Source organism: Rattus norvegicus, chromosome 17 (assembly GCF_036323735.1).
Source record: "Rattus norvegicus strain BN/NHsdMcwi chromosome 17, GRCr8, whole genome shotgun sequence".
Lineage (NCBI taxonomy): Eukaryota > Metazoa > Chordata > Mammalia > Rodentia > Muridae > Rattus > Rattus norvegicus.
Window position 1 is genome coordinate 84,006,404 of NC_086035.1, and position 19,349 is coordinate 84,025,752.

The 19,349-nt window shown below is 39.9% G+C and overlaps 1 protein-coding gene across 1 annotated transcript in view; it reads left to right on the plus strand.

Annotated features, from left to right (window-relative positions):
• Window positions 1-19,349, plus strand: part of Malrd1 (MAM and LDL receptor class A domain containing 1) — a 712,187-nt gene that overhangs the window by 679,032 nt on the left and 13,806 nt on the right. Inside the window, exon 37 of the mRNA NM_001287618.3 lies at window positions 78-174. Coding sequence (NP_001274547.3) covers window positions 78-174 — 97 coding nt within the window. The remainder of the gene's footprint in view (window positions 1-77; window positions 175-19,349) is intronic.

The window sequence follows — 19,349 nt, forward strand, 5'->3', positions numbered from 1 at the left end:
TATGTTTGAACAAACAGCTTGGGGTCCTTAATACTTTTCTGAATCATGATAATCTCTTTTGTGGTTTGAAATTCTAGACATATGGACTCTGCTGGGTATCGGATTCGGGTTCCTCCTGACTCACATCGCAGTGGCCATCTTGTGTTGCCTTGGCAACCGGAGAAGACCAATGAGGTAAGCCTAAGCCGTGCCTTCCGGGTCTGGATGTAAGGTGAACCGCAGGGAGAATGCCCAAAGCATTACTTCTGCTCTGCTCTCCTTTCGAACTTCCTTATGGAAGAAGTTCTTATGCTCTCATACTTTGAGGCTTCTTCTCTTAGAAGCAGTAGCTACTTTCTGTTCAAAACTTTACTTTTTACTTACAACGAAGAAAACAGGACATCATTCAAGACTGAAAACATCAAGTTATGCTATGTACTGATAGTACCAGAAATGGCCTCAGAGGTGAAGGGAAGATCCCTTTCAGGCTTCCACAGAGAGGCTATCCTCTCAGCACCTGTGTTTCAGGCCAACATTTCCATCTTCCAAGCATCAACACACAGACTACAGGCTAAGATCTGCTGGACCGAAAAGCTGGCTTCACGCCTAACTAGAGCCTCTTCTAACGCACACGGCTGTTAAAGATATTTTTGAGTTCGCAGCACACCACACCTCTTCCCATTAATGGTGTAAACTACAGGTCACACAGAAAAAGAGAGCTGATTTCTTCACACTCATCAAGATAAGAGCTCTTAGAAGAGGGCATGACATTTTCAGAGATACATCATGTTCTGTATGCCTGACTGAGTGGCCACTTAGACATGTGACACCAATATATGCCACAGCAATGAAGGACAAGATGTTTTCCTTAAATTGTTCATTTGACCTGCTTGAAGAGATCCTCTCAGTTCTCCAACTCTAATGAACTCCAGTCATATTAGTTATATTCTTCTCCATGTCATGAAGTAAGGGGAATACGTTTAGAAAATATGGTGTGCACCATGAAAAAAAAAGTACATTTTATGCCTATTCCCACCAATAGATTTGTATCCATGTAGCAATTTTTCAATTGTTTTCTGTGTTCTTTAAGTACAACTGGGCGGTATTTGTAGAGAAGTATTGGTAAGAAGCCCTTTGGACTTAAAAGAGCTTTTAACATAGAGGAAGAGACAGAGTCACAAACCCTAAGGGAACATTGACTGTGTGTATTCATAATATGTACATAATAAGTTGAGATTCTGCAGTTGTGTCTGTGCTATGGGAGTGTCAGGCCTGGAAAACTAGAAGTCTGTACAGCTGGGTTACAAACTGGAACTGGTCAGAGTTGAAGGTACAGCCTTGAACCCACATCCACACATAGCACAGGCCAACTGTTGTGGTAAAAACAGAAAAGCAGCGGAACAGGTTCCCACACGTACCTGGGCAGTCGAGCTCTCTCACTGGTTCTGACTCCAGCTGCCATTGGAACTAGTGCTAGTTTATCTCAGTGGTTCCACACTGTCCCCAAATACATTCTGACCTGCTGTCCCTGAGCCATTCCAACACAGCACACTGTCAGACTGCCCCACCCTCACTCACAGCTCTCTTGGCTGGTCTCCACCATGCCAGGCATACACACCCCATTTCTGTGATGGGACCCATGCATCCGGCCACCATATCCTCTCTTGAACTAAATTATGTTGCCACATGAAAGAACACGTCACACACTATCCTCCGATCCGATTGATAAGATATAATTTACCCATCTAGACAACACAAAATCCTGTCCACAACCATCTCTTAAGAATAGTCATAACAACCTGTATTATGTGCAGAGAGGAATCTTCACATCCACTGCCATGTTCTCTTGGCGCTCTCCTCCTCACTCTGGCCTCCACTTCCTCTCTAAAACTTTTATCCCACCCATCCTTCCTTCTTGTCCAGTAACTGGTCTCATTCTATCCTGTACCTGCCATCACCTGCATAATGACATCAACCTACAGCCAACAAGTTGGAAAGTTTGGTTTTCCAAGTTAAGGGAGTGTTTGAGTTCGTTTTGTTTCTCCTCTTTCCCCTCCTCCTCCTCCTCATTCTTGAGAAAGTTCAGTTTCTGTCTTTGAGGGCTAAGTAAGTTTTTTTTTCAAGTTCTTTTATTTAACCTAAAGCAAACTACTTTACTTAGAGTCAATTGACACTACACTTTGAGCATGTTTAAGGCTTTCACAGAAACACCTAGGTCAGTATTTGACCAAAGAACCAAACCCTAATCTGATCTCAGTGACACATGAAGCTAATGACTATAGTCACTTAGTCACTTAGCACAATCCTCAATTCACACCTTCTCCAGGTAATGTCAGACAATCTACAACTTGAAGCTACTTAAAGGTTTTGCAAGTAGGTTTTGGTGGCTCTGTGCTACAGTACGACAGTCACTTGTCCTTTGTCTTGACTTTATTTGTGTATTTTGTGGTGTGTGTGAGTGTGTGTGTGTGTATGTATGTATGTGTTTGTATGTGTGATTGTGTGTGTATATGTGAGTGTGTGTGTGTGTGTTTGTGTGTGTGTTCACATGGGGATGCACACATGTGCATACAGGTATATGCATCTGTGGATCAGTTGTACTCTGCCTCATTATTGAGATGGATTCTCTCACTGAACCCGGGCTTAACTTTGCAGATTCAGGTGACTCTGACTTCCCGTCTCCCCATCTACCTCAGCAGCCATTTCTTACAGGGATTAACATCATATGCTTAATTGCTCAGTATCTTACATGGGGACTGGGATGTGAACTCCAGTCCTCAAGCTTGTGAGGTACTCCACTGACTTAGCCACCATCCCCCTTCATCACTGTTTGACTTTCAGTTGCAAACCACCCTTTACTTTGGCTCTTCACCTCCAGCTTTTGATAAAGTCTGCTTCTATTTTCTGACCCCAACTTATTTTAATTTTTCCTGTTTTTAAATAGTATCTAGTATTTAAAAGGAATCTCAAAAAATTCATTTCTGCACACAGATGAAATCCAAATATTATCACTATGGAGGTCATAACCAGAAAAATCCACAAACAAAAAATAAAATAACTGAGTTACAGTGACCCTTTGGGCAGTAGAAGGTACCTCCCTACCCCCCATTGAGTGGTTAGTTTCCTAAGACTCAGCTTCTGCTTCTGTTTTCAACATGAAAACAAACCTAGCAAACAGAGGATGGTGCTGTTTCAGATCCAAACCCAGAGATTCACCATTCCCCTTTCTCCAACTGGAGGCCTGGCTCAGATGTTAAGGATACACCAAGAAAAGGGTTGGAGAGAAGTGGTGGTTGCTATGGGCTTCAAAGAAGATTTACTTCAGTGTTAAATAGGGAATACAGACATGAAGTTATGGCCATGATGTGCGATGATGGGCCAAGATCTGAGAGGTAGACTGAGGAGAAAGGCAGTTGAGAAAACATTGAGGAAGTGAAAGATGTACCAATCAGATTGCCAAATATAACAGAAGAGCATATTCACAGTATTTTTTTTTCTTGTGGTCCTTTGTTTGTGGCTATCTTTGTGACTCAGCGGAGTTTGCACATTCTAGGGTACAGTCCTTCTCCAACTCTTTTCTGTTTGGTTTCTTCCTGCTGTTTTTTTAATTCACATTCAGAGGAGGAGGTTGGCTTAGTTTATGTCGACATTGCTGCCCTCTCCCATCCCCTCTTCCTGACCCTTGCGTAGACACTTTATACCCTAGTATCTTCACTTCCACATTCAGGTCCCAAAAATTCTGTCTCCCCACTTCTCTCTGAAGGCATTATCTTATATCCCGAGCGTCATGCCCCTTTCTGCTTTCTGGTTTCATGGTGTCTATACAATCTCACTCCGACATAAATAAAACATAAAAAATTAGAAGCCTTTTTCTTATGAGAAAGAACATAGGGTGTTTGTCTTTTTGAGCCTGGGTTACTTTGCTTATTATTATAGTATTTTTCCAATGCATTTCAAGATTTCCACATTTCCTTAATTCAGCTGACTTGAATGGATCCCTCCAGAAGTTGAACAATGGGTTGAAAAGGATGGCCTCCCCTGACAGACCAGGGCCACCCTCTATATTGAAGTACCTACTACCCTCCTGTACTAGAAACTTCAAACAAGTCCTTCTATGCTTTCTCCAATTTCCCATTCTCTTCCTTGTCTGTATGTTCTCTATTTCTGATTTCCAAAACGTACTCCAGACTCTCAGGGCATGAACTTTACCTTTAGCAATCCTTCCTTCACCCATGCTAGACTTCTGACTGGCTTGATCTTACACAGGTCTGGTTCTGTCAGCCACAGCTGCTGTGTGTTTCTGTGTTCAAGGCTATATGCCATGTCTCAAGAAGACTTTCACAGCAGTCACCTACTACCCATGCTTCTTTCAATCTTCCAGTCCTGCTATCAGGATTACAATACTGTAAATCTTGTAGGCAGAAGTATGACATAGACAACCAACTGGGTACTTCCCATTTTCTTATTCTCTACACATTTGCTAGTTGTACGTCTTTATATCAATTGCCATCTGATACAAAAAGATACTACTGTGATGAAGACAGAGCTTCTCTATTGTACGGGTTAATAAATGAGTACTTAGGAACATTTATGGGCACTTAAATACTATGTCCTTTACCAAAGCAACAGCAGTAGATTCTGCTCTAGGGCCTGTCACCTAAACTCAGCCAAGGGTTTGAGCACACTTAACAGTGTCCTGTCTTTATTACCATTAACATGGTTGATAGTGCCTGTCCTGGGTATCAGAAAACAAAAGCTCATTTCCAGGATTCACTCCCTTGATATTGCTGATTAGTGGGGTCTCAGTGAACCCCAATACAAGCTATTACAATTGCTCTTAATTACCCACCAGAACTAGTAGACAGGGTTGTATTGTTGAAGACACCATAGACTTCCTTGAGTCATAGGAGGTAAATAAATAAAGCTGGAACTGACCTGGAAGCTTCTTTCTTACCGGCTTATTTTCATAATACTGGAAGATGCTATGTACAACACTAATGGGGAATAAAAAAAATCCAATAGCTTCACCTACCCATGAGTCATTTCAATTGCAATAACAAACATCCAATTAAGAAATGATCCTTGGGTGAATAGGCCCATGATTGAATTTAGGGCTTGTTCCACAATACCTTATCTCTTGAGACAAGAGCTCTCATTTCCCCTGTGACTCATCAATTTGGATAGGGTGGGTATCCAACAAGCACTAGGAATCCACATGTCTTTGACCCATCTTTTATGTGTGGATTAGGGATCTGAACTCAGCTATTCATGTTGGCATGGCAGGAACTTAACCAATTTAGACATGACCCCAGGTTCTCATAGAATTATTCTTAAGAAACATCTACAATATCTAATAATTTACATATTACACTTACAAAACATAAAAAATATAGATATTAACTTAAGATATAAAGAGGGTCATGAAGGATAGAGAAGCATTTCATCACACAAGCTTTAACGCCTGAGATTAATTCCCAGAACTCATATTAAAAACCCCAGTGTTACAGATTGTGCTTTCAATCCTAAGGCTGGAGAGACGAGGCCAGGTAGATCCTTAAGCTTCTTGTCCAGTCATCCTTGCCTGAGTAGTGTGTTCAGACAAGTTATGGAGATAACCTACTCAATCCATTTGGTTTTGGTATCATGCGAATATGGTCTTTCATCTGATCAGTATTAGTCACTCAAGACTCTGTCCTCTATGATACGATTCTGTTGTAGAACTCATTAATTGTTGTGTAACAGCTATTTCCACATTACAGTCCATGTCTTTATGTTCTATCACATAGCACTGCATGCATAATTGGTTCCCGATATGTGACAATAGATGGTCGTTTATGCTTTACTGAGTGCCACCACCAAAAAAGATAACTAGATCCAAAAATAGATACTGCTATAAAATTTCACAACAAGGCTTTTTGCCCTAAAGTTGTCTGAAATATTTTGCCAAAGATGATTAAGTAAAATAACAAAGGCTTACTTGAAAATAAGTCCAAAATCCAGGGTATACAAAAATTAATTTAAGCAAGAAGGTATCACCCTCTCCAAGTAAGCCTTGACTTAAGGTTTTTATTAAATGTCGTAAGGAGATTCTGTGGCACAAGAGACCCTTCAGCAACTTGAAAGAAAAATTTAATTAATTTCTTTTAAAATATAATATGGAGACTCTGCACTCCGACAATGCTAAGGATAGGAAAATGGCCAAGTTCCTGTAGGAGATTTCATTCCCTGGTGTTTGTTCTGATTTCCCTGGCCTCTGTATTGTCTACTTGCCACTTTGATTGCAAGGAAAGGAAAACAGAACTAGCTGTCTTAATCAAAATGAAGATTTAATAGAAGACCCAGGGTGTTTGCTGGAGCTCTGGGATAAAAATAAACCGAGGTAGAGTCTCAACAGTACTTGACCAAGTCAAACTTCTCGTCACCTCTCATCCCTGCCTCTCTGTGCTTGCCAGCTTTGTGATTCTCTCTCTAGACAGATTTCTTCTGTTCTCTATCCAATATTAAACTATTCTGTAGAGGGTGAATGTTATTTGGTTTTTTCCCCCCAGACATATAAAGAGATGAAGTCTTTCTCTCCTGGGCCAAAGTAAACTTTACAAATGAAAAACGTGTGATTGGCATCTTGAGTGAGACTCCCATACCTGGTCAAATCACATATGGGTGAGATTTGGGGGCATGCCCATAACATAAACACTTTCTACGTGGAGAAGCCAAGGTCCCATGGTGGTGGGAATGGTCAAGGCAGTAGTCACCAGGCCTTCAATAATAGTTTGTACAGCACTGCTGTCTCAGCAGGTAAACTTATGTGCCCCAGGAACTTGATAACTTCAATTTTTATCCCCAAGTACATGGTGGGAGAAGAGAACTGACTCATGAAATAATTAAAAAGTGGTTCACACTAAGAGAAAATAGATGCCAGTATCAAATTTGTAGCAATAGATCCAGATCAAAAGGCACAAGAACATAAGAGGTTATTAGTCCTTTCTTAGTTATAGCCAGATTATACCCACTCATTTTCTATTTTAGACTGTATCACCTTTGCTTGGGGAAAATCCAATAACAGTTTGTTATCTCACCTCAGGGCACATAACTAAGAAATACGGTATTAATTTAATAAACAAAGAATAAAATTTAAAAATAGACATAGCTAATTTACTTATAGTTGGAAATAAATAAACTATAAAAATTGTTAAAAACTTTAGATATGAAATATTTCTAACATTTTACAGGATTATAATTTGCTAAAATTTGAGGCTTAGTATCCAAGATCAAAGTGAAGTAGATTCCTATGAGACCTGTTCTGTCCTTGCAGATGGCTGCCAATGTCCTGTGTCCTCAGACGGCTGATATTAGAAAGTCTTATGAGAAGACTCTAATCCCTTAATTTAAGGAGGTTCCATTATGACCTTACATAAACCTAATTACTTCCCAATCACATCATTTTAAGGGCAACAGCTTCAGAATGTGAATTAGAGTGGTTAAAACATTCAGCATATACAGCAGAAGGAACGCTGAGTAGGACTGATGCTTTCCTTAGGAATGTGATCTTAGACATGTCTCATAACTCAAATGCACAGCATCTGTGCAAAGTTCTCAGGGCTGGAGAGATGGCTCTACCATGAAGAGAACTTGTTAGATACTGTTGAATGAAATGATAGGATACAGATCCAAATTCTACAAATAATTCTGTCAGTTTACATTTCCTATAAGAGAAGAAACAGGGACATTCAACATCACTTTCCCTGAACAAGCTATATTTGTTTTTTTTTTTTCATCTTTATTAACTTGAGTATTTCTTATTTACATTTCGATTGTTATTCACCATCCCGGTTTCTGGGCCAACATCCCCCTAACTCCTCCCCCTCCCCTTCTCTATGGTTGTTTCCCTCCCCATCCTCCCTCCATTACCACCCTCCCCCCAACAATCTAGTTCACTGGGGGTTCAGTCTTAGCAGGACCCAGGGCTTCCCCTTCCACTGGTGCTCTTACTAGGATATTCATTGCTACCTATGAGGTTAGAGTCCAGGGTCAGTCCATGTATAGTCTTTGGGTAGTGGCTTAGTCCCTGGAAGCTCTGGTTGCTTGGCATTGTTGTTCATATGGGGTCTCAAGCCCCTTCAGGCTCTTTCAGTCCTTTCTAAGATTCCTTCAACAGGGGTTCCGTTCTCAGTTCAGTGGTTTGCTGCTGGCATTCGCCTCTGTATTTGCTGTATTCTGGCTGTGTCTCTCAGGACAGATCTACATCCGGTTCCTGTCGGCCTGCTCTTCTTTGCTTCATCCATCTTGTCTAATTGGGTGGCTGTATATGTAGGGGCCACATGTGGGGCAGGCTCTGAATGGGTGTTCCTTCAGTCTCTGTTTTAATCTTTGCCTCCCTATTCCCTGCCAAGGGTATTCTTGTTCCCCTTTTAAAGAAGGAGTGAAGCATTCGCATTTTGGTCATCCTTCTTGAGTTTCATGTGTTCTGTGCATCTAGGGTAATTCAAGCATTTGGGCTAATAGCGACTTATCAATGAGTGCATACCATGTGTGTTTTTCTGTGATTGGGTTACCTCACTCAGGATGATATTTTCCAGTTCCGACCATTTGCCTATGAATTTCATAAAGTCATTGTTTTTGATAGCTGAGTAGTATTCCACTGTGTAGATGTACCACATTTTCTGTATCCATTCCTCTGTTGAAGGGCATCTGGATCCTTTCCAGCTTCTGGCTACTATAAATGAGGCTGACAAGCTGTATTTGTAATTGGCCCATCAACAATACTGAGAGTTCTTTGAGATTCTTCAATGAGTGGTGCAGGTAATAAAATAAATATCTATTCCTATTATATTAAATTTTCGTTACCATACTCGTTCCCAGTACAAACACTTTGTATCCTAATGTGAATCTTTGAAGGAAGAAATGCAGATGACATTCAAGTCTGAGATTACCTGATAGGCCTAACCTGGATTCAGAAATAAATATTTATCCCAAATAAAATCCAAAAGCTCATTTATTCTCTGCCTCAAAGCATTCAGTAGCATTGGTAGCTCTGAAGTCTCTTGTGAGTCTATGCAGGTCCCATGAGTGAATTATCCTTAGCCACCAGAATGCCACAAGCCCAGTGGATGCAGTTATAATGCTTGGAAAACCTTTTCTCTCTCCAACAGTTCACCATTGCATTCACTCATAAGAAACAAAGACCATTCTCACATTCTGAGGGGGGGGGTGACCTGCCAAGTCTTAGTCCTCTGTGCCTGTTTTGGTCATTCTCAGACAAGCCTGCTCAAAATTCATTTTCCAATAGAGACCAGGGTTTTAAAAAGCAGGATTGGGCTGTAAAGGATATTTTTCTAGTCTCCCTTTTCTTTTTTCCTTCTCCCTATTTAAAGAAATAGTTAAGCATCCTGTTCCTTTATACCGTTGCCTTAATTCTACCTGTAGCTTTCTTTCTTGTACAATGGTAGAAAAGATCTAATATTAATGCCCTTGAAGAAAGAAAGCATGTTCTTCCAGCTCATAAAACATTCTTCTGTTCTACCCTACTTAAGGAGATGGGGGTTACCAAAGGCAAATCCTGGGAGCTGGCAATCCAAATGCACGCATGAGGAAGGCTATAAAGAAGAGGTAGCGTTTGTGTTGAGAGGTCTGAAGGGAGAAGAAATCTCGTTGAGTTAAAATAAAAGACAAGAAAATATAGAAAGTTGTGGGCTCCAAAATGACACAATGGATTGTAGTGTGTGGGAAGGTAACTGAATAAATTACTCTTTAAAATGTATGTGGTTGAGATGCTATAGGCTTTGAACGCCTACTAAAGAGAGTCCAACTTACTTTGTTCTTAAAAGGGAAAAAATGCTATCTTCTGTTTTTCCTAAGAGGTCCAATTTCTACCCCCAAATGGGGTAGATTTTTTTTGTTGTTTTGTCTTTTTGTTTTATTTATTTTTTTTTTATTTAGAGACCAACCCCAATAGATTTCAGCAAGGAGCCCCTGTCACCTGCAGTTACATTGTAAGTAGTTAATTGGTGGCTTTTGAGGGAAGCAAGAGAGGAAGGTTAGGTATTGGTAGTCTGACAAGGCTGTAGGTAGACCTCCACCCCCAGTATACCATCACTGCTGTGTCTGACTTCCAATAGCCCTTTATTTGTTCTCCTTCTTGCTTCAGTGGTGATTGGCCTAGTGTCCCCAGCTCAATGACCGGCACCATTTCTCTGTGTTCTGGTGGCCACACCATTGTGTAGGCAACATTTTACCAAACATATTTCTTTTTCCAATCTGAGTATACTAGCCATTTCCCACTAGGACTCTGCCTAACACGATTCAGGAAGCTATATTAAGTAAATAAATGCCAAGATCATGTGTGTGTTATTAAAAGAACAAGAATGGTGTAAGAATAGATTGGTAGAGTTTAAGAAGAGGGCTAGTGGAGTTCATGTGAGACCCAGTGAAGGTTGATTTAATACAGGGGGCAGGGAGGGATGAGAATTAGAGCAGATTGCAGATGATTGGCCTTAGGATACAGCACGTCTGAAAGTGCTGACGAGATCATTCCCAGATCAGGAAGAAAGCAAGCTTGGGCAATAGAGAAATAAACTATTTTGATACTTGACATTTTCTTACATGTCAAATGATGAAACTGGACCTTCTTATCATGGATAAGATATCTTCAAAATATAGGCTACAGTCGCGTAATTTTTATAATTTTTCTAGAGGAGTTAGTATTATTTTTTAGTTAGTTATCTCCTGAGCAAAAAAAAAAAAAACTCATAAGATCATAGATTTTATATTCATCTTACAACATTTTCTAGTATACTTTAGTGTGAAGTGAAATCTTGTAGTAACACTGCTTGTGTTGCTTAAGTTAACCTTTCCTATAACTGGTGTTAGAACAGTGACAAAATAGGAAATTATAAATTAAATCATTTTAAAGTTCTCTACCCACTTTGAAATTGCCTGGTTTAAATCAGATGCTAAGCTTAGCTCTTTGGGGGGCCTAAGTATTCCCTGGTTGACATTTAACTGCATTAAGCCTTTCAACTCTTAAAATGCCTTTCATTTGACAGAGGATTGTCCTACTTTTCACTTTGCCTGGTGAGTTCCTGAAAGAGATCTGCTATGTTGGAAAAAAATAAAAAAACAATCCAATTTACAAATTAGGACTGGTTAAGATACCTGACAAATTTCGCTGTATCACCTAAATTTTGTTCTGTGTTAGGTGACACTTATAAACCCCTAGGGCTCAATTGTTTTAGTTCTGCTTCCGGACAAAGCTCTGGGTAGAAAGAGCAGGAAAAATAATGTTTAATTGCCTGCATCTTGCTTAATAAAAGACAAATATTTATTGAAAATGGTTAGGACAATTTTTTAAAAAAATGACATGGACCATAAAAATGTTCCAAAAACAAAATACCACCACCATCATCAACAACAACAACAAAAACAATGAATTCTTGTGACCTGGGACTCTATGGAATAAGAAAAAGGTATAGGATGGGTCAAGAACATGAAACTGATCAAGTGTAGATATAATAGTTCTCCTCATGAAAAGCCCTTGGTCCTGCCAAGGTTGGACCCCCAGTGTAGGGGATTGTGGAGGAGGACAGTAAGGGGAAGTGGATGGGGAGGGGAACAGCCTTATAGAAAGGAGGGGAGGGGTTAGGGGGCTTTTGAACTGAAAACTAGGAAAGGGAATAACATCTGAAATGTAAATAAGAAATACCCAATTAAAAAAATAATAGTTTTCCTGAAATCTGGGACAAAGAATTTTTCAGAAATCTTCCATTTAATTCTTCCTTCACTGTAAAAATAAAACATGAAAAGTACTTTCATCATGGCGAAATCCAAAACTGATCTCCTCTGTCACCATTCCCAGGGCACCATGGGATAAAGAAACCACTCTGTCCTCAGGCATAATTTTACTTGGTCCATTGGCTTCTTTTCTATGTCTCCTGTAACAGATCCTAACCTTCATGATAGCAGAACCTTCCATATACCATATTTATACCTCTTAGCTTAGCAGATGGCTAGAGGATTCATTCCATCAAATGTATATTAGGTTTAATTTTTGTCTTGTCTCTCCTTGGCTAATGGAGACCAGATTTTTATATTACAAATACTACACTTTCTCTATCATTTATTCATCTAATAACTCCAGCAGATGATTGAAAAGGCATGGATATCTTTGTGTTCCTAAAGAATTTTCTTGAAACTTGGCCAACTTTCATTCTATTCTAAGGAAGTCAAAGTAGCATCTAAGGGCATGCCAGAAGATGTTTACCTGTATGGTCTTTGACAAAGCCATCCCTGTGGTCAGTGGTAGGCTTCGAATTCAATTCTCAATTAGAGTTGTAAATACCAGAATTTTAGTGAGTGGAGTTTCAAAATGAGAAGTCCAAAGCATTTATAATCTATGAAAGGAACTGAGGCAACAAAAGTCTTGGCATTTTAGGAGGACAGAAAATCAGCTGCATGTGTTGATGTGAGTAATATACTCCTCACGCTAAACTATTTAATTCAGAGTCATATATGTGACAGGTTTCACCCTGAAGTTACCCTGGCATCTGACAACTTAATGACGAGTCTTATTTATAAAAATAATATCATTCCTGTTTTGTTTTCCCCAAAGCAAAAGGTCATGCCTAAAACATTTTATGTTGAAGACTTTTCATGAATGTAAGATAAATGCATCAAACAAAATAGAATTTTTTCATGATTTCAAAATGACTTTCCATTTTTCCTCCCTACCTCACAGCTAATTAAACAATTCTCCAGTCATTTAATATTTTATTTGTCCCATATATAATCAGTGTGATACCAATATAGAGTAATCCAAGCTTTACAGTGTATACTCATGTTAGTATATTATTATTATTATCTACAAATGTTATTATTATTATGTCTCATGACTACAGATAAATAAATGTTTGCAATAAAATATGAGGACCATTTTACTGTTTAGTAGCCCCATATTCTAATTAGTCATTCTAAAAATAACCAATCACGATTATTAAAGTGACAATATTTCTGTTAGATAGAGGTAGTCCCTGGGCACGGTTCATTTTTCAGGACAGTAGACAGTCTTCCTGTTCTTTCTTATAAGTCTTCTATATAAGAAGCATGGTGTCTTTAAACCCGACACATTTCTAGGGTGGATTCATTTCCAGAATGTTGGGAAACACTCTCACTAAGGAGTGGAACTCAGGAAGGCAGAGAGGGCACGCGAGCGACTCTGTCAGTCTCACGGCATGTACAATTGAAGTTACACGGAGCAAGAATGTCCAGGGCCCTTGAGTAGACACCAGAATTTAACTGGGATTTACTTATGTCACTAGGAAGCACAGACTAGGAAGGCTGACTTTTTAAAGTTTTCCTCAGTAACTGCTCTGTTATCCTTCTGATAGACTTATTCTTGTCGTGCAAATCTTCATTCATGTAATTTCTCTTGGGAAGCATCCTTGGAGAAACTTCCACAGCATCAGCAATATGTTTCCGGGTTAGAATTTCAATCACTCTAATGAATCAGAAGATAGAATGACAAAGCCCACGTGAGATCAACTCACTTGTATCTTTTAGTGGGGGAGGGGTAAAAGAATCACCAAATCAGAACCCACAGAGGTTCTTTCAGGCCGCATGAGCAACAACTTACAGTGGACATAATATATGCTTCATTATGCTATAAGCTGAGATGAATAAAATAGCCAGCAGGATCCAGGAGGTCAGTGCATACGAGTACTTGGCGCGTAAGCATGAGAACCTGATTCAAAAGTGCTTAAAGAAAGGTAATCTTATAAATAAGGCTGCTATGAACTTAGTGGAGCTCGTGTCTTTGTTGTATGTTGGAGCATCTTTTTGGTATACGCCCAAGAGAGGTATAGCTGGGTCCTCAGGTAGTGCAATGTTGAATTTTCTGAGGAACCTCCAGACTGATTTCCAGAGTGGTTGTACCAGCTTGCAATCCCACCAACAATGGAGGAGTGTTCCTCTTTCCCCAGAAGCTGAAAAGAACCCAGATGCCCTTCAACAGAGGAATGGATTTAAAAAATGTGGTACATCTACACAGTGGAGTACTACTCAGCTATCAAAAACAGTGACTTCATGAAATTCATAGGCAAATGGAATCAACTGGAAAATATCATCCTGAGTGAGGTTACTTAATCACAAAAAAAAAAAGAAAAGAAAAAAGAAAAAAAAACCACACTTGGTATGCACTCATTGATAAGTAAATATTAGCCAAAAAACTCGAATTACCCAAGTTGCAATCCACAGACCACAGGAAGCTCAAGAAGAAGGATGACCAAAATGCAGATGCTCCCACTCCTTCTTAAAAGGGGGAACAAAAATATCCATAGGAGGGGATATGGAAGCAAAGTTTAGAGCAGTGACTCAAGGAGTGGACATTCAGAGCCTGGCATACATGTGGCCCATATATATATACAGCCACCAGAACTAGATAAGATTGATGAAACTACAAAATGCATGCTGAAAGGGACCAGATATAGATCTCTCCTGAGAGACACAACCAGAGCATGTCCAATACAGAGGTCAATGCTAGCAGCAAACCACTGAACTGAGAATAGGACCCCCTTGGGGGGAATTAGAGGAAGTATTGAAAGAGTTGAAGGAGCTTCCAACCCCCAAAAAACAACAATGCCAACCAGCCAGAGCTTCCAGGGACTAAACCACTACCAAAATACTACACATGGACTGACCCAGGGCTCCAACTGCATACGTAGCAGAGAATAGCCTTGTTGGGGCACCAGTGGAAGGGGAAGCCCTTGGTCCTTCCAAGGTTGGACCCCCAATGCAGGGGAATATGGGGGGCAATAAAGGGGATATATATATATATATATATATATATATGTATGGGGAATACCCCTATGGAAGAGGTGGAGGGGGAGGGGAGGGAATGGGGGCTTATGGACAGGAAACCAGGAAGGGGAATAACATTAGAAATGTAAGTAAAGAAATATATCTAATAAGAAAAATAGCCAAATTAATAAAAAAAGGTAATCTTGGCAATCTGTACTTGGGGTTCTCATACTAGTAAAAAGAAAGAGATCCAAGGAGTTTGCTCATTCACTGGCCTGGCCAAAATGTGAGCTTTAGCTTTAGTGAGAGACCCTACTTCAAACAAACAAACAAGGCAGGAAGCAACAGAATTAGCGACAACTTCTTATGTCCCCTGCATGCACACATACAGGCTTGTGAACCCACATTCAATATGTATAACATATATTAAGAACAAACAATGTATGCATCCCAAATTAAACACTTTATGTAAATCAAATAATCCAAATGCTTCAATAAATATATGTCAACTGCATAGAGTTGTTTCCTAGGATAAACTGGAAGGGCATAAAAAGGCAGGAAGGCACGGTTCTTTGAACATACAGGCAAGGTGAAGAGAAGGTTGACTAAGGATTTGGTGAGGACAAGACATCACAGATTGAAATCCATGAGATGACAAACGAAAAGCATCTCTGGAAAACAGAATCTGTCTAGTAACAGAGGTTATAGAGACAGTCAATGTGAGGCATCCATAGGTCAGATAGGAAGATAAATGGCTGCAATTAACTGGGAATTCAATGGGTACGGATCAATTCAGGGCAATCTACATAGCCTACCAATTACCTACTGCTCTGTCTAGGGCTCCTTTGTTTCCTATACAGAAACAACTATAAATAAAAACTACTTCATTGTTCTTTTTATTTTCCCTAATACCTGTTATAAACTGAAATTAGGTATAGATGCATTCTAATTAAACATATTAATAAATCCAAAATGGCACACATCTATAGGAATTTGAGTAGATTCAGAATTCATAGTGTAATGGAACCAATTTTCTCAATAGGTCTCTTACAGTTGTCCACTCGATATTGTCTGCAAGTTTCGTGAAGAAGCTGCTAGGTGACTGCTGAGGAAAATCATGGAGAGTGATAATTAACTTCAGAACTGCAATCAGTTTTCAATCAAACAGATTATATGTCTAAAAAAATCAATAAAGACATTAGAGTGAGTTTTCATATTCAGCAATTTACAAGGAGAAATGCTTCATTCGGATGAGGGAAAGCCAAAAAACAGATGGTCTTCTCCAAGTGTGGGGTGTGAAGATGTCAAAGGAGAAGGGCAAGAGGAGTGTTTCCAGAAGAGGCAGCTAGCAGACGCTGTCTAAATGAAGAGTAGAAGTCAACCATGGCAGGGGCCACTTAGTAATAGTCGATAAAACATGCTGTAAAACAGAGCTGCTATTCATACTGTGCGTGCAGAAGGAGTAGCTAGGACTTTGTTTCAATTTCTAAACTACCATAGGTTAATATCTCTATAAGACAAATGACCATTAGAAAAATGAAACTAAAAGTGAATTGATATGACATGAATGAGATTATTTTTTCCTTGAATAGTTTCTTCTATTTTAATTATATTTGTTCTTTGTCCTTGTGGTTTTATAAGGTATATATTGATTTATGATAATACCAATTCCAGTTTCCCCCTCTCAAACTCTCTTATTTCCCATCATCGATTCAAGCATGTACCCCTCTTAACTTTATGACCCTTAAAAAGTCCCTTATGTCCAATTACTATTTGCCATATGTACATAGGTGGACCATCAATGACGCATAGAAAACTACCAAGAGCCACACCCTAAAAAAGAACGAGTATCTCTCCTTCAGCAGCTATCAATTGCCAATAGTGTCTCAGAAAATACTGTGCCTGGAGAGTGATCCCACAATTTATGCAAGAGTTTTTATTGACTTTATCTTTTTTAGGTCTTCCACAGGTGACCCCAGGTACTGTGTGATATGATAGCCATGTCATGTCTAGAAGATGGCATTTCACCACACTCTTCCTCTATGATTCCTATATTGTTTCTGCCTTCTCCTTTGTGATGTTATCTAAGCCATGGCAGGGAGCAAGGGTTTGATAAAAACCATGTCCCATTTAGTTCTGAGCACTCCATAGAATTTTCTTGGGATTTCGTCTAATTATGCTTTTCTGCATTGGTTGTTGCCCACTGGGGGAAAAAAAAAGCTATTCTGCCCATGGTTGAGTCCAGATCTCTCTCTCTCTCTCTCTCTCTCTCTCTCTCTCTCTCTCTCTCTCTCTCTCTCTCTCCCTCCCTCCCTCCCTCCCTCCCTCTCTCTCTCTCTCTCTCTCTCTCTCTCTCTCTCTCTCTCTCTCTCTCTCTCTCTCTGTGTGTGTGTGTGATATACGACAATTTGAAAATGACCCTTGAGCAATGAAAGTGAAATCTATTCCAGAATCTGTGACCTCTCCAACTATGTTGGAGATATATTGTTTTGAAGAGACACCATGACCAAGGCAACTCTTATAAAGGATAACATTTTAACATTTCATTGGGGCTGGCTTACATGTTCTGAGGTTCATTCCATTATCATCATGGCAGGAAGCATCGCAGTGTCCACAGGGTGTCCAAAGTGTCCATAGCAAGTTCAACATCTTGTTCAGAGAGACGTCAGGAGAAGACTGTTTCCAGGCAGCTAGGAAGAGTGTTCCTAAGCCCAATCCAAGAGTGACACACTTCCCCCAACAAGGCCACACCTCCCATATTGCCACTTTTTGGGTCAAGCACATTTAAACCCCCACAAGGGATTTTGTTGGGTTTTAAATTGTGTTTCTTTTTATTATTAGATATATTTCTTAATTTACATTTCAAATGCTATTCCCTTTCCTGGTTTCCTGTCCATAAGTCCCCTATCCCCTCCCTCTCCCCCATACAGGTGTCCCCCTTCATCCACACCCCTTACCGCCTCCCCACCCCAACATTCCTCTGCAATGGGGGTCCAACCTTGGCAGGACCAAGGGCTTCCCCTTCCACTGGTGCCCCAACAAGGCTATTCTCTGCTACATATGCAGTTGGAGCCCCGGGTCAGTCCATGTATACTCTTCCGGGTAGTGGTTTAGTCCCTGGAAGCTCTGGTTGGTTGGCATTGTTGTTCTTATGGGGTTGCAAGCCCCTTCAGCTCTTTCACTCCTTCCTCTAATTCCCCCAAAGGGTGTCCCATTTTCTGTTCAATGGTATGCTGCTAGCATTCTGTATTTGACATGTTCTGGTTGTGTCTCTCAGGAGATACCTGTCAGCCTGCACTTCTTAGCTTCATCAGTCTTATCTAGTTTTGGTGGCTGTATATATATGGGCCACATGTGGGTCAGGCTCTGAATGGCCGTTCCTTCAGTCTCTGCTCTAAACTTGGCCTCCATATATCCTCCTATGGATATTTTTGTTCCCCCATTTAAGAAGGAGTGGGAACATCCGCATTTTGGTCATCCTTCTTTTTGAGCTTCCTGTGATCTGTGGATTGCATCTTGGGTAATTCGACCTTTTGAGGTAATATCCATTTTGATTTGTAAGTTTAACCAGTTTTACTGTACCAGAAATTACATCCCCTGCTATACAGCAGGCCTCGAATTCATTCAGTAAGTGCTTAGTTGACTCAGAACATTCATACCACAACTGTACCAGTGGACACACGTGGTGTACAAAGTCCTTATTGTAGCATTCAGGATCTAATCCTGTGGCACCAGCAGTGTTTTTTCTCTTCTAGCATCCTGCACAGCACCACCCAGCAGTGTGGAACTGTGTACCAGGAAGTTTCTCGTTTTGTCTGAGATTGATTTTTGTATCTCCTGCTGGCAATGTGTGTGCTGTCTAAGAAATAGGCTCTTAAAACATGGTCATGATGGATAAGCAAGACTCTGGACTGTAGTAGAGAACTCTAAGGTCTCCCTGACTATTAGGGAGAAATCCAGTGCCTTGCACTGCAATGTTTACCTAGTAACCCTTGTCGTCCAGAAGCACCATTATATATTCATGCAGAAAATTCCATTCAAACTCTTTATTGATGTTCTTTTTAATTAGCTTATAGGCTTTTTATAGTTTTAAATATTTATAAAATGTGTGTGTGTTTGTGTGTGTGTCTATATGTGTGTGCATATGTGTGTATAGGTATGTGTGTGTGTCTGTGTGTTTGTGTGTGTGTCTATATGTGTGTGCATATGTGTGTCTGTGTGTGTCTGTGTGTTACATGTTATGGCCATAACTTTACCACTAAGCCACACTGCCAGCTCTAAACAGTTACTGTTGTTTTTCCTATCATCTCATGAAACAAAGATTAATGAAACAGAAGCTTCATGTAAACCTCTCCCTGAGTTTACAGCAGACAGTTGGCTAATGTATTGTTTTCTAAATAAACTGCAGTCTGTGAGCTCTGCCCCACGGGAAGTTAATCTTGAAGTTGGAGAGACATGGATATAAGTAAACAAATGCCACTATGTCCAATTTTTCTGTAACAATTCTTATGTAAGTTGTAAACTTTTTATTGCCTAAACAATTTTTTTTAAAAAGAAACAGTATTTAATAAGTAACTAAAGAC